The sequence below is a fragment of the Mus pahari genome, chromosome 8 (assembly GCF_900095145.1).
Source record: "Mus pahari chromosome 8, PAHARI_EIJ_v1.1, whole genome shotgun sequence".
Taxonomy (NCBI): Eukaryota; Metazoa; Chordata; class Mammalia; order Rodentia; family Muridae; genus Mus; species Mus pahari.
In genome coordinates, this window is record NC_034597.1 from 77,122,419 (window position 1) to 77,139,401 (window position 16,983).

General features: G+C 36.9%; 1 protein-coding gene across 1 annotated transcript in view; it reads left to right on the forward strand.

The window, feature by feature from the left end:
- Tdrd3 (tudor domain containing 3) overlaps positions 1-16,983 on the forward strand; it is a 136,451-nt gene that overhangs the window by 101,801 nt on the left and 17,667 nt on the right. Inside the window, exon 12 of the mRNA XM_021202958.2 lies at positions 1,460-1,585. Coding sequence (XP_021058617.1) covers positions 1,460-1,585 — 126 coding nt within the window. The remainder of the gene's footprint in view (positions 1-1,459; positions 1,586-16,983) is intronic.

Here is a 16,983-nt window from a genome sequence, read left to right on the forward strand (position 1 = left end):
TTCTTTCTTTCTTTCTTTCTTTCTTTCTTTCTTTCTTTCTTTCTTTCTTTCTTTCTTTCTTTCTTTCTTTCTTTCTTTCTTTCTTTCTTTCTTTCGTAGAGCCAATAGTCCTTATTCTACTAGTCTTTTTTGAGGATAAAAAACAAAGGCCACCACAACTGGAGGTATTTGAACTCATTCTCAATGGTTCGTGTTTCTCCCAGATTTTTTTAAATTATCATTTTACTAAGGATTAAGACAAAGCTCACAAATCATTTTTTGTTTTTTGAGACATTGTTTCTCTGTGTAGCCCTGGCTCTCCTGGAACTCACTCTGTATAACATTTTTTTTTTTTTTTTTGATTTTTCGAGACAGGGTTTCTCTGTGTAGCCCTGGCTATCCTGGAACTCACCCTGTAGACCAGGCTGGCCTCGAACTCAGAAATCTGCCTGACTCTGCCTCCCAAGTGCTGGGATTAAAGGCATGCACCACCACTGCCTGGTGAAGCTTTTCATTGACACTGCAGTACTGTGATCCATTCTACTTAAAATCTTTTACCTATGCATGAAATACAAACTGTTAGTAGACCCTTCATTATATGACATTATACTAGTCCTAATTTTTTATTTGTTGATCAGTCATGTCATATCATAATTACTTTAAAACTTGTATTAGTTTGCTGTGTGCATGTTTTTGGCCCTATAACTTCCCCTGGAAATACTTGAGTTGGCTGAATATTCTTTGTCTTTAAATATGTTCAATCATCACAGGAAACTCTTCCTGAGTTCTCAGCTTTTTTAAATAGGAGGCCATTACAACGGAATCACACTCATTTCCCCATTATAGAGAAGTTTTTTTGCTGTTGTTTTAGCATGGATAACCTTTATAAAACTATAGCTACTTTTTAAAAAAGAAATTAAATATACGGCTTTATTTGGTGCTAGTTTTCTTAAAAGGCTTTTTAAAAACTCACCTCTGTGTCAGGGTTGTATTTTAGAGAGTTGAAGATAGAAACCAGACGAATTGAATCCTGCACCCTTTCAGTTACTCTATGGGATCACAGGAGCTAAAGATGAAGCAGTTGAGTTGCTAAGCAGGCATTTGTTTTCCTAGGACACTGGATGACTGTTGAACTTATGTGAACTTAGGTAATTTGAAAAGTTTAAGGCTAAAACATATAATCAAACAACTCCCAACATAATAGTGAGTCTAAAACAGTGGAGGAAGGGAGGGAAGAATGTATAACACCCCAGCATGTTGCTCTAAAGTTATTAGCACCCAGACACGAGAAGGAAACCTCAGGCACTAGCGTAATACTTACATAAGATGTACTGGTTGCTACTGTAATACAAAAGGAAGCAGCTCTTTGCTGGTGCACACTTAGATAGCCCAGCGCTTAGAAGGATGGGGACTTGCTACGGAGACACTGGCTTTGTAGGCAGCACTGATGGCCCTTTTCAAATGTCTTTTGTGCCTTCAGTTTTACCGAGCAGAAGTTGAAGCCTTGCATTCTTCGGGTATGACGGCGGTCGTTAAGTTCACGGACTACGGAAACTATGAAGAGGTGCTGCTAAGCAATATCAAGCCTGTTCAGACAGAGGCATGGGTACGTGATCCAAATTCTGTACAAAGGCTACTTTGAAGAAAATAAATAGCTCTAAAAGATTAGACGTAGTCATACAAAATTTGCAAGTGAAAAGTATTGAGTTTGTTTGAAAATGTCTACCCCAACTAAGGATTGCAACTTTATTGGAACTTAAAACAAATGCATTGCAATTAATTCCATGTATAATGTGTTGTTATATCATGCTTTGGAAATAGATACCCTTGCTTCCATGTTTGACAAATATTTGTATGTGTAAAATTGGGTTTTATGCATATTTTCTTTTTCAAATTGTTACTTTAAATTTGTCTAAATTATGCCCAAAAGTTGTCAAATTTCAATCTCTATAGGATACATGCTTTGTTTATTATTTTAGGTACTTACACAATTAAGAAAAGCATTTTAAATTACATATGGCTTTGTACATTGTTTACCACATGCATATCTTTACACATATGTATATATACAGAGTAACTAAATATTTCAACATAGTAATTACTTGATTAATTTTATTACCGGTTTGTCCAAGCTGTGTAATAACTTGGATCATGTTATTGGGTTTCTCTGGCCTCATAGAGCATGTGTTTTATAGGATTCCCCTGACTTTACACAGGATTTACAACCACATGTAAGGACAGATAGCCATTAGACAAGTGCTGTCCTGCAGTCTTTATTTTCATTAATTTGTTGCAATTTCCCAAAAGTGTCAAATACAACAGAGAATCACATCCCTCTGCCAGGGCCCTCATCCCCATCTTGGATCCCTGCATTGTCCTTTTGTGAGCTACTTTCAGACTGGGTGGCTTAAGGATTTTCTGAAATGTTCTTATTGGTGTCCTCATTCTCCAATATAAATAAAGCAAGAACAAAAACTCAATTACAGCATTCACATTCAGAGGCATGGGTATTTGTCCCTGTTTTATGCAAGAAATGCTGTCATTTTATAAGGTAATTTATCATTTTACCTTATAGTATGACATCATCGTTTCATTGGTTTACGAGGGAATCCCCTTCAGCTTCATTATTCTAAAGTTTCAAAGTTTTTCTCTAAAAGACTGAGATACCATCATTTATTTTTCCTCTCTTGGGAAAATTTGGTCTCACATAGCTTTATTCTTCTTGGTCTCATGTGACAGCTATCTTCATTCCCTCATTTTCTGTTAATACTTTCTAACCCGATTTTAATGATAAAATGTATTATTTACTCACTCTGTACTTATAAAAGTTGAATTACAGTTGGCTATTTTTATATGCTCCCAGTTGTTTTTAGTCATAGCATTCAGTATCAAAGTGGAAGTCATATTTTTAATGTGTAAATTATACTTGCTTTATCTAGAGCCTTACATGATATATGGTGGTCCCAGAGTCCAGGCTGTACTCATCATGTAGCCAAGGATGACCTTAAACCAATCCTTTTGCCTCTACCTGTCAGACCAGGTGTGCATTCTTATGCCAGCTTCGAAGTAGAGTTTTTATGTAATTTAGTTTTTTTTTTTTTTAGAAATCTTAGTGAGGGATTGATTTTACTCTGGTCTCCTAAGGAAGTATTTGGTTGTCTTCCTGTCTTCTTGCTCCTCTGGGGCAGTCAGTCAGTCCTGATGACATTTGCTGTTCCACAGACATTCCCTCATTTAGAGGGTGTGGTCCTGAAGTTAGTACTGTCACTTTTCTGCCTTAACTTTTCATGACCCTTACCTTGATTTTTATTTGTTTAAACGTGGCTGTATGATGGCTTTATCAGATGTCAGAGCTGCTTTGTTGATTGTATTTGGAGCCACAATCCTCTGTTGAATACTCATTTATGACTTACTTTCACATATTTTAAAGCTGGAATGAGACACCTAAACTATTTTTCAGAGGCAGGATAATAAAATCACTGCATCTTCTGAAGGTTTTTGCCTTTCTTTCTCTCCTGTGTGCAGAGTTTGCATAAATTAATATATACTAGTTTGCATGCAGTTTGGACTATGGGCCTCACAGTTGAGGAAAAGGCAGCCATTCTTCTATCTGCAAGAATAGTTACTTGAGAGAAACATCTCCTTGAAATATAGATGCCACCAGCTTAACATTTCTCTTCTCTCTCCATTTAAGCAATATCTATGTGTGCATAGGTACATACATAAGAATTCACTGCAGCAATACAATCTATGCAGATGTCAGTATATGTGATGTAGAGTCAAGGTAGAATTCTCTTAGCTCTGAGAGTATTTGTGTTGCAGTCTAAGAGCACATTTCTTTCTGTACCTTGAGATCATCTCAAAGATACGTTAATCAAAGTTCTACAAAATTATAAGCAAAACATCTACTGAACCAATAGGAAGGCAGCCCTAGTTGACCGACTCACTGCACAGATTTACAGGGCTGCAGAGGTGCAGAGAACTGCTAAGAGGTCTCAGCATGGTTGTTCATTTACACTGTGGAATATCAAACTTTCAGCTTTTGCCTTCTTGCACTACATATGTGTGTATTTTTATGTGAAATACTATGTTTGATAAAGATTTATGTTTGTTATTGGCGCAAGATGTTGGAAAATTACCCCTTAAGATTTTCAAAAATACGAGTGATGATTTAGCAAAGGTATGTTTTTCCAGTAAAGCACAGAACAATCAAAAATAGCTTGCATATAAACCAAAAAAAAAAAACCTTTATAAAAACCAGTTGCTTGTACTGCTTCTCAGTGATGTAAGGATAATTCAGCAAGTAAAAAGCATGAAGTACTAAGAGACAGAAAGACTGAGTTAATAGTTGGTTGTATGGAAAATTAAAATAAAAACTAATGCTTTAAATCTAAGTGTTAATGTTTTTCTCATGAGGTTTAGGGGTTATTTATCTTACTTATGTTGGTGGCCAAATATTTATTTATTTCCCTTTCCAATCTGGATGTACCCACCTTTTTATTTCTAGAACATATTCAGGGATGATATTTTAGACACTCAAAATACATGTTCTGATTTTGAATGGATACTTCATTTCTTTGAAAATGATTTATTAAACATCTTGTTGCTTTGATCTTGAACTTTTGTTTTATTACAACTAGATTTTTATAAGGATCTTTTTACTCTGTAAGATGTTGTGTTTTTTATTTTCTAATTTTTTTATTGGAAATAGATTTTTTTCATGCAATCTATTCTGATTTCAATTTTCCTTCCCCCAACTCCCTTCAGATCTTCCCTACTTCCCTTCCCACCCAAATCTATTCCCTCCCTCCCTCCCTCCCTCCCTCCCTCTCTCCCTCTGTTTCTCTCATTAGAAAAACAGGCATCTAAAAATAATAAGATAAAATAAGTTTTATTTTAATATCTATTTTGTAATGAACTTCCTATTTATTTCTTGTAATATGTATTTATAGTTCATTTTTAACAATATAAATGCTTTAGTTATTTTCCTCCATTCTTCTTTCTTTAGGACTCTATAGTGTCCTCAAAACAAAACAGTAAACATTCTAAAATAAAATAAATAGAAAATAAGTTTCTTTTTATTTTGTGTTCGTATTTTGTATGCTGATATTCACATGTGTGTGTTATTAAAACATTATAGAGCTCTTCTTATTTTAGCAAGATAGTTGATGCATTATGGAAAATACATGGAAAAACCCATTATATTCATTAATCCTCTCTATTGTATGAGAAAAAATTAGCAAGAAAATCTGCTAATGGTCCTCACCGCAGGCCCCTTCCTAATTGGTTCCTTTGAACTCCAAAACTAATAAGAGGAAACCAGTATAAAGATGCCACAGGCAGTTTGGAAAGCCTGTGAAATGGTTGGCTGTGTTGCACTGATTCACCCTCTTTTTCCTGGAGTTGTTTCTGAACTTTACACTTGAGCACTGCTGTCTCCTGCGTTTTGAAGTGCCTTCAAGACTTAGAGCCTGTGAGACTGTTAATGTCCTAAGAGGTGTTTTCAGAGCGTGCTGGTATCCAAGGCTTCTCTTAAAACTGTTCACAACAGGTACTTCTGTCAGGAAGTAACTGCTGTTATTCCAACCAGCCAATCAGTGTTGTGGTGGTAATGGTTAATTCTTCAACCTTACCATGCACATGATCTTGGGCAGTAATTCTGGAAAGTAGCAGATGGGTTGTAGGGAATCATCCTATCCTATGTCTTTCTATGGGGTCATTCAGTATTTCTGTAATGCATATACATATATAATATATATCCACAAAAATCCCCACCCTGAACACGAAAGTAAGAAGCATATTTCTGTTAATGTGAAGTTATTTTCATTATGTCTTTTTCTTACCTCTTGAACTCTTAAACCAAGATACCAGTAGATGATTCTTTATTCCACTTTAGTTTAAAGACAAGATTGTTGTTGAAGAAAATATAATAATGAACTTATGTATTAAAAATCATTCTTTCCTGCAGCTGACGGGATGACTCAGTGGATAAAATATTTGTTGTAAAAGCTTGAGGACCCGAAGTTTGTTCCCTAACACCCATGTAACACCCATGTAAAAACCCAGACATAGAGTTTCACATCCTTAATCCACGGGCTAGGAACTGAAGACCTGAGAGTCCTGGGCTCACTGGACAGCCAGTGAAGCGCAGCAAGAGTCTGTCCCCCAAACTAAAGTGTAAAGTGATAGAAGACTGCGGCATCTACCTTCAGGCTCCCTGTATACATGCACAGGCATATGCATATATACGTGTGCAGATACGCACGGAGCATACACACATGTACACATACACACACACACACACACACACACACACACACACACACACACACAGGCATACAAAATACTAACGGAAAAATACATTTCTCTGTTTTTCTATTTATTTCATGATTACATCTATTGTCTTGTTTGATTTTGGATTTTTAATGCAAATATTGTCATGCTGTCCAAGCTGGCCTTGAACTCTCCTGGACTTAAACAGTCTTGAGTAGGTAGAAGTATAGGTATATTACACTATGATTGGCCTTGCTTCCTATTTAAACAATAAAACTTAGCCTGGCTAGGTGTCATATGCTAGAAATGCCAGCATTCAGGAGGCTGAGACAGGAAGCTCACACATTCAAGATCACAGGGGACTACTTATTCTGCATGACTACCCTCAGTTATGGAATTAGACTCTAGTTTTGAAATAACTTTGGGCAAGGGGTTTCTTGTTTTTGTTTTTATTTAATGATAGCATCCTGGAAAACACATTTAAAAATTACTCTTTCAAATTCAAATAGCATTCATAAAAAGTCATTAATTATTCCACTAAAGATACTTTCCTGAAAAAAAGCATAGAGGAACAAGGAAATCCCCAACTTAGGTACTGATAGGGGAGATGAGGCATTAGGACAGACGGAACAGTGAGCTAAAGAATCCTTGTGTGTGTAAGGACAAGGCATGTGAGTCATTTAATTAGGTTATGTGCAACTTGTACAGCATATCGAAGTCATAGGAGACAGTAAAAGGACGACAGTTGTTATACACTTTGTTAACTTCAAAGGCACTTAGAATTATGTAACAGTGAGGTTTGACAACTAGTATTTAGTCCAAATGCCTGTTTGATCATAGATGTGCCATTTTTGCTGATAAATTTTTTGATAAGTTAGTGTCCATATTAGTGCTAAAAACAAAATTTGCCTTGGCCTTTGAAGACACTAAAGCATGTTTTATTTTGTCTTGTTTTTTTTTTTTCCCCCACCATATTTTGGGAAACTTGCAAGATTTACCATGTGGACAGTGTTCATTTTCTGTTTTGGTATAAAGTCAGAAGCAAACTGTATGTCTAATTTAAACTGAAAACATCCTTTTAAATTATGGACCCAGAATTTCATCTGTGTGTCTTCTTTTTAATGTTTTTAATTAATTTTAATGATGCTGGTGATTGGCCCCTTATCCATGCATGCTGTAAGCACATTATTCCAAGCTTCCTTTTAATACATTTATTGCATTTGATGTGATTTATTTGTTTCTTTTTTATCTATTACCTAGCATCATAATGATTCCTACCAGATGTTGTGGGCTGTACTTCAGCCCTTTCCTGGAGACATGAAAGCTGCCAACATGGGGGAGGGACTTCATTTACCCATAAGTATACTCCATACTCACAAATACACAGTCCTAAAACTGCTCATGACCCTTGAAGCTCAGAATCACCGGTAGAAGAGAAAGTGAATAGGACATTATGAAGACCTTGAGGCTTAGCCACGACCCACTCAGAGTGTACTTCAGGGGTATTTTATGCCATCATTGAGATTATATAATTTTCAGGATCTATGAAAAAGTATGTCAAAATTTTGATTAAAAAATGTTGTGATCTCTTTAAGTCTTATTTAAAGACCTTTCCAAGCAGTTTCAGACTAATTTGAGATGTCTTTTATTGATCAGTAAAATTATAGATTGTATTATTGTATCCTTTTGGTTCTTTTCTGAAGGATGAGATTCCTCCCACAGTGAAGTAACATGATAGTACTACCCTGCCCTGATGCCTTAGTTTAAAGCTAAGGTTTGTTCCTAGCCTTAATTAGAGTTTATAAAGTAATTTATGGTAGAAATTAAATATTAATATCACGTATCAGGTTAGCATAAAATGGCCTTTTTGCATATTCGAATAATTCTAGGAGACATTGCATTAATCTATTATTGCTTAAGTTTCTCCTTTACTGATGTCAACCTAAAGTATGGGCTTATGAATATATTATGTTGGTTAATTAAGGAATTAATTTATGACTATCTTACTGAATATAATTTTTTAACATTTTCCATAAAAGCAGTTTTTATGGGTATAGTGGGTGAGGACTACAGCTGAAAAGTCCCTGGGGTTGTCATGTGCACTTTCTTTCCCTCTGACACCTGAATCAGCAGGAGAGTCTATGTGTAAATACTGACTTTCTGTTTGCTCTGAAGCCATGCTGTTGTGAGTTCTACCATTCCTTTCCAAATATATGCAGAGTATATTTGCTGATCTCCTTATTGCCTAGGAAATCAGGTAGCAAAATAAATATAAAGGATGTTTTTGTTAAGTTTATTTCTGTGTTCCTGAAATTTCAGCCTCATGTTGGGAATGTGCCTTAACAATATTGAATGGTAGTTCATTTTAAAGATTCTGTTAGATTGGAAGATCTGATTTTCTTGAATTAAGTTTCTGGTGAATTTTTGGACAATTTCACCTGCATCTATAATAGCAGACAATATTGTCCCTCACTGTGTGCCCTAGGCTCAGTTTCTTTTCAGTTGAATTCTGTCAACTTTCGGTCTGTCCTTAGTGATGTTGGTGAATCCTGATAATATTGAGCAGTGAACATACTGTACATATTTGATTTTATAGTAGAATGAATTATGAATAATCCATTTCTTTTAAATGTTCATGTTATTTGTGTTCCCTTATTTAATGTTATTTGTATTTTCAACAATCTTTGATTTCATTCTGTTTCCGAAACTTTCTTTGATTTTTGTCTTAATTTATTTAATCACCTGGTAAGCTGATTCTTTGTGACTTAAGTCACAGTATGGGTATACTTTACTGGACCAATTCTAGCTATTATAGATTATAGATAGAATTATATATTATATATTATAGATAGAACACATTAGGTTTTATCAGCATATCTCTAGCGAAGAGCAGACTTGTCCTATTTTCTTGTGAGAAACACTTTGGTGCTGCAGTTTCCGCTTCCGTTAAACTTGGAAACTGTTGGTAAGTGTTACTTGCACTCTAGCTTGGAATGACTCCTTCATGGCCTGTCCTTGGCTCAGAGCTCCACTCTGAAGGCAGAGGGGCTGCTGCAGCAGTGAGAGGCATTCGGTTGCCTTGACAGTGGAGGGAGAGGTTCTAGTCAAGCCGCTCAGAGCAGCAGCCTGAGAAGGCGTCATTGTGCTTGTGCTGCCTCATGCCTGAACAACCTAGCTTTCTCAACTATGTTCTGGGAACGTGAGTACTTAAACAAGTTTGGAAAGTGGGAGTTAAGTCTGTTTTTTATTACAGAACTTCCTTGATTTGAAACAGTTAAACTACAGAGCTTCCCAGACTCACTTGCTCATGGAACTCTGCAGCCCCTCATTCCTGAGGACCTGTGCAGCATAACTGCTTCTCTCTCCAGCTTTCCTAGTTCCATCTATAAGCTGGCCTCTGAATATATAAAACCAGTGTTCTCCAACATCCCAAGGTTTTTACCTTCTATAAACAAAGGACAAAATATATTTTCTAAAAAACTCTAAGACATTTTCTGTCCTTATGTTTTTAGCCATTGGATTTTATTGCATAAAGGGAATAATTTTATTTGAATTTTATCTAATTCTGCAAGTTTTTATATATTAATTTTAAGGAATTGTTCCTTGGGAAGATTTCTATTGTAAAATTCCTTTTATTTTTTTTTAATTGTAACATTTCCTAATACGGCTTTTTCTGAAAACTGACCTAGCAGTCCATAATATTTCTATATTCCTACAATGAGGTATCTTCATATGTGGTTTTCTCCAACAATCTAGCTCCTATTATTTTGTTAAGCTACCATTGGTTACTAAATAAAGTGTTCAGATCAGTTAACTCACCTGGGCATTTCTAAGTGGAGAGGTGGCTGATGGGACGGCAAAGCCAACAGCTTGGCTCTTTCTAGCAGCTTAGTGTATTCTCCCAGGTCTTCAGACTCGGTCATTCTGACTCGTTAGAAGCTGTTGCTTTGAGCCGCTTAGGAAAGAGACTCTTGTCTTCTTCCCAGGGTCTCTGTCCTTGTGTTCCTAGTGCCATTCCTTAAATCAGATGCATGCATGATCCAGAGCTTCGCTTGAGAGTTTCTAAGATCTGTTGGAGGAGGAAGGGTATTCTTACTTCAGAACATACCCTCTTTTCCGATACTTACAAAGGGAGTCAGAACTGACTGTTGGATACAGCTGGTAGAATATATAAAAGGAATCATATAAATAGTAAGTGATCATATACTGTAGGTGCTATCTTTCCTAAAGCTGACAGCATCAGAGTTTTAAATTCAGATAAAAACTGAGTTGGGACTCACACAGTGAATGTCAGTAATTACTGAGTAATTAATATAATTGCAGTATCAAAAACTCCTTCACAGACACCAGACCTAAACATCACAGCTCCATATGGTAATTTTTCACAAGGACTGTGTAATTTTTGTGTAAAAGACTGTAATCATTTTGGAAAATAGGTTGCTTGTTTTCGTGACATGGGAGGTCTTCTCTTGAGTACTGGTAAGATGACCATCCGACTGAAACGACAGTCTGGCAGCATGGCTCGGGGTTACAGCTGTTGGAGCGCGTGCCACATGAAGGGACAGTGTGGAGAAATTAACCTTGGAAGGCAATATTGGTTTTCTGAGACTCTGTTTTTTTTTTTTATTTCTGTTAATCTCTGGTATTTTAAAAATTATGAATAAATACATTTTCTTTTCTTAGATGGTTTATTAGGATATTAGGGTCACTCCTTTGAATTATGACTTACAAAGAGCTTATTATGCAAAGCATGGGATTAGAATTTGGCTTAATTTAGCTCTGCATGGTTCAAACTCTAAAAATTGTGATCATATAATCTTTTTTAAGTGTTGATAATTATTTTTAGTACCACTTAATGAATGTCTTAGGACTACATAATAAGTACTTATCTTAGAAGACTTAGATTAAAAAAAAAGTTTGCACTAAAATATAAAAAGTACAGAAACATATGTTTTCTGATAAGATGTCCAAAAGACTCCATCAGTATTTTAAATATGAAACAAGTCTTAAACATATCAAGAGCTCAGGGTATTGATACTTTAAACTTTTTGTATCTTTTAGGTGACTCCTCCTCATGTTTACCTCCCTTCTCTGCCTCTCTTTTTCCTCCTTATTCAAGCCTTTACCCCCTTCTTTTACCCCACCCCCACCCCCACCCATCCTTCTCATTTTGAAGATATCAAGTGATTGACTCTTAGGGTGGATATTCTCCAGCATAGACTGTGCTTCTGCTGTCTGGTTAAAGCAGTGTTGGAGGCTTAGAAAATAGCGTGTGGCTTTGGGCACAAAGACCTTCCTATCCTCCCTGCTGTGATCTGTATAAGTGCATGCTTTGCACGGGACCCTACCTGTTCTCATAAAGACAGACAATCAGGGTCTGAAATGTGTGCACACTTAGCTGCAAAAAGGTCTAGAAATGATGAAAAGGTAACATAGGCACATGCAATTTGATTTGTATCCTATTATTCTTAGTACATTAGAAAATGAAATAAAATTTCTCATTGAATTTGTTTATATTTTGTTAGAAATGCAAGTAAGAAATTAAGATATATTTTCTTAGAAGATGTTAAAGTGTTGTTCTCCAAGCAGCACTAAAAGTATTTTAGACATAATGTAGAAAAGAATATAGGTTATATCAAAATAATAATACATACATGTTTCTGTTGAAAATGTGGGATATGAAAAAAGCAATGCATGGACTTTCATTCTAAGGATTATAATTTTTAAATATGGTGTTAACCACTGAGTTGAGATGATTATATGGGTGAAAAGTGGTTTCTCACATGGGACACTACTGGTAGGTGGTGTCTTGCCTCTTCATCGGCTTTCAGAATCATTCTCCCAGTGTAATTTAAATGTAACTCAACCGGATCAACAAAACAGTGAGCAAAACTGCCTTAAAAAAACTTAATTGTGAAAACTAAGATTCTGTTTTCTGAAATGAGAATTATGATGCTTTGAGATTTCAGTAGATTTTACCTAAATGGCAAAGTGTAGGGAGATGTAACTTTGGGCATTAGCATTTATTGTCATTCTTGAGTCCAAGGTTGGCAAACACTTTGAGCTTCTCTGTGCTCTATCCTGAAAGGATTTGGTAGAAAGGGTTGCAGAAAGAGAGTAAAGTGTCTGCTCTGCTCAGCCTCTGAAAGAAGGGCCAGGGCAGGGCTGGTTGTGGGCAAATTACTTCCACCTCCCTTTTTGCCCCTGCTTCAGCTCCAGGGGAGCTGGGAATGCACAGGAGGAATCAGAAGACCTGGGTTCCAGTCCCGGCTCTGCCACTTACTGCCTGTGTGACCTTGGGTAAGTTACCTGACATCTCTGAGTCTCAATTTACTATAGGATGTTGTGAGGATTAAATAGTATGATCTACATAAATGTGATTTTATAGCCTCCCAACATGTGTAGAGAAGATTTTTACCACCATGGGCTTGGCCGCCTCCTCGTTCCTCTCAAGTGTTCTGACGTCTTGAAGCAGTCCAGATGACTTTTGCTTCTCCCTTGCCCCTCCACATAGGAACTGTTGGTCCTGCCCTCTGCATGTCTCTCACAGTGTAAAACTACATGGACTAATCTTCCCACTGGCCTGCGGGTAGTCTTAGCCCCTCTCACCCTCCTTTCACCTCTCTTTAATCTCAGAATTGCATGCTTATGAGCATCGAAGAGTAAGTCTAATGCATGAAGATTCAGGAAGTGTTGACAAGAAAGACACAGGTAGAGGGAAGGCCTTTTAGCCTTGTTCCCACCTCCTTTGTTAACTGTTGACTGGGAAAACTGAGCTCATTTTCTATGTGGAAATAAGTTCCTCAGAGGTCTCACTGAAATCCTAGATCCTTAACCTGAGGAGAATTGTAGAGAAGAGATAAGAGATTTGATAGCTCTGGCTTTGGTCAGCTCTTTTAGGGGTACATGGTACAGCTTCTTCTGTTAGGAAATTGCTGGCTTACCCTCACCCACCTTAGTTGACAATGCTCGCCTTTCTGGGTGTTGAGTCACGAAGGATGCATGAGACTAAGACTATGATAGGCTTTCTGGATCACACTTCAGACCGAATGATCTTTATAGGGCTTAAGGAAAGCGTGGAGTTCTGCTTGGTCCAACTTTTCCTACAGTCCAAGACTGCTTGGTCTGACACTGTAAATAACAGTAGCCATTTACTTGCCATTTGCTTGCCATTAATGCCAGATTGCCATACAGCATAGTAACACTCATACCATTACTAGATTGATTTTATTAAGAATTCTGCTTTTTTTTTTTTTTTTTTTTTTTGCCTTGATGACTTACACTTCATATGGTTTCTTGCTGAAGTAGCAGTGCCATCTTTTATAACAAAACCGTGGTGACAAGTGCAGGTTGGCACAGTAAACACGACAGTTTAGACTTATCAGTCAGTGGAAAAGTTGAATGGTACATCCATGCTGTCAAGGACGCAGAGAAATCTGGACCCTGATGCAGTGCTGAAGGCAGGGGGATTGACAAGTTCTTTTTGACACCCCCCTCACCCCAAGATTTCAGAGTATTCAAATTTACAGCCAGTCATTCTGTAGTTGCTAATGTCTCCAAGGAGTCAATAACAGGATTACAGTACCATCCTTAAAGCAAAAAACTGAAAGCTACGTGAGTATCTGAAAATAAAAATGTTGAAGTATTATCTGACAGAAATATCACAATGAAATATTATGATATATGTTAGTGAAAAAAAACAATTTCTAAGCCTGAATGAAAATATATCAGCATAGTTGTGTTAAAGTAATAAAGTTACACATAGCTGTTTTATATATATATATATATATATATATATATATATATATATATATATATATTTCTGACTTATAGATTTTCTATAACTTTCCATTGTGTATTCAGTTGGAAAAGTCAAAAGCAAGTAAACTGAACAAGAGTTGCTCTGTGACAGTTCATCTTTTTCTGGTCTTTTCATACCTGTCTGAAAAGCATTTGATGTACAAATGAGGCAGGCTTTCTGTTTATTAAGCACAGGCTAGCAATCTGCCACTCAGCCAGTTTTTAGTCGAGGTTCTTAGTGGGAACTCATTTGAAAGTCTCTAGGGCAGTGACCATATGTGGCCCAAAGACATTTAGAAAATGCCTCTAGAAATAGTTTTTCAGAATTTGCTAGTAATATTAATATGATCACGAGAATATTAACATCTTTCAGTCTCCTGTTTAAGAGTTTATTTTAGGTGTAAGGGTACTTTGCCTCCACATATGGTTGTGCACCATATGTGTGATGTGCCTGTTGAAGCAGAAGAGGGCATCAACACCCCTGGAACTCGAGTTAACAGATGGCTTTGAGCCATCATGCTATGTGAGTGCTGGGAATTGAGCCCCGGAGCCTCTGGAAGAGCAGCCAGTTCTCTTCACCCTGTGCTGTCTCTTCAGCCCCATACAGTATCTTTTTTTAGCTTATCTTGATACCAGATATCAACTCATTCAATACCAAATGTTAGATTCCTATGTGTGTGTTAGGGGGAGGTGATTTAAATTCTGTTGTTTGCTGTATTTATTGTTCCTTAGGCAGCCGTAGTGGGGGGTGTGTTTTGGCGGGGGGGGGCAGGGGTGGTGGTATCTCAGGTTAAAAGCAAGAAAGTGAGGTAGGAAATGACTTTTAATGCATGCCAAAGCCCATCACTAAGAAAGCTGGGGGAAGAGGATGACCTGAGCTCAAGAATTTGAGATCAAGCTAGGTAGCAGGAAACCCAACTCAAAATTAAATGCAATAAATAATTAAGAAAAGCAAAATAGAAAACCTTCAATCTCGTCAAGTTTAACCTAATCTATTGATTTATGTATATCATTGACTCATTCATAAAGAGAAATTTTCCTAACATTGAACAGTTTAAACTGAAGGAAAACATCATACACATTCATCATCATTTTTGTATTATAATGATAATATATTATCCATCTGTAGCTATAGAATTTAAAAGTAGAATACAAATAGAAAACTATGAAATCCTATTTTGAACAGATTTTTGTTTAAATGATGAGAGAATTAGAGTTAATTTATACATCACCTTGTAGTAACTTCTTTGTGTCACAGGAAAGTAGAGCCCATCATAGACAATTGATCTCTAAGTGCTACCATGCCAAAATACTGGCATGCTTTCTAAGAACAACCTAGAATATCGTAGCATTAGTTCTCACCCTTCCTTATGCTGTGAGCCTGTGCAAGGGTCTTCCAATCCCCAAAGGGGTGGCGACCCACAGGTGAGAAGCACTGGCTTATAATCTTTCACTAAGACCAAGAACTTGGAAAGACAGCTTGCTTTAGAGACCTTGCTATATGATGGCTTTTGTTGTTGGTTTTTGGTTTTTTGTTTGTTTGTTTGTTTTTTTTGAGACAGGGTTTCTCTGTATAGCTCTGGCTGTCCTGGAACTCACTCTGTAGACCAGGCTGGCCTTGAACTCAGAAATCCGCCTGCCTCTGCCTCCTGAGTGCTGGGATTAAAGGTGTGCACCACCATGCCCAGCTATGTGATGTTTTAACACTCATTAAAATAGCCATTAAATATGGGATTTTTAAAAAGAAAATTATAAGATTGATAAATCTCCCTTACTTAAAATGTGCCATAGTGGCACTTCTTGAGCAAATTTAGGAACTTATGAATGAAGTTTATTGTAGAGAGATATTTATGTTTATCTAAACTTCTGGAGGTAAATATCTTAGAATTTAGAATTGAAAATAGAAAGAATTTGTTGTGAAAATACTTGCTTTGGTGAACTTGACTACTTAAGTTTGTTTTTTTTGTTTTGTTTGTTTTTTTTTCTTTTCTAGTAGTCATATCCTTGAAGGAGTTAGGCTCCATCTCAGTTGATACCAAGGAAGAGAAAACCTTTTTATATTGAAAAAATTAGGAATAAAAGTAGTGTGTTTGATATGACTAACTTGTCTCTATGAAGACTGCCTTGAGGTTTCTTTTTTAATTCAAAGAAAAATGAACAAACATGGTGCTTAGACCAAGTTCTTACTCTGTTTTTGGTATTATGTTGGTTATTAATGTGGGCAACTTGTAAAAATAATTTTGCATGTTAAAAGGCAAATCAAGAGCTAGTTTGGCATTAGATGTTAGGTCCACCCCCTCTATAAGTCACTAGAATGAAATAGTAGACTAGTTTGACTCAAACTAATAAAAGAAAAAGTGAGCTGTTCAGTGGTGGCACATGTCTTTGATCCCAGCACTTGGGAGGCAGAGGCAAGTGATGTCTAATCCAGATGAAGCCAGCTTAGTCTATAGAGCGAGTTCCAGGACAGCCAGGGCTAGACAGAGAAAGCCTGTCTTGAAGGAAGGGGGGGGGGTGAGGGAGGGAGGAGGAGGAGGAGAGTAAAGAACATCCCTCCATGGCTTCTGCATCAGCTCCTGCTCTCTGACCCGCTTGAGATAGAGAGGGAATGGAGAGGGAAGAGAGAGAGAGAGAGAGGGAAGGAAGGAGGGGGGTGAGGGGAGGGGGAGGGAGGGAGAGAGGGACAGACAGAGACAGAGAGACAGAGAGGAGAGACAGAGACAGACACGGAGATTCAGAAACTAATATCTCACTTTAAGAAATTAGTTCTTTACTTATGTTAATTCATTTCCATGCCACAGCTGCTCTGGATAAGGTATTACTTTAGGGTACCTTGGTAGAGTGAAGTAGAATGTGCTCAGAGTAGATAGCCATGTGGTTGATTTGTGTTCTGTATTAAGAAATTTAGCTTACAAATACTGTTGTTTTATT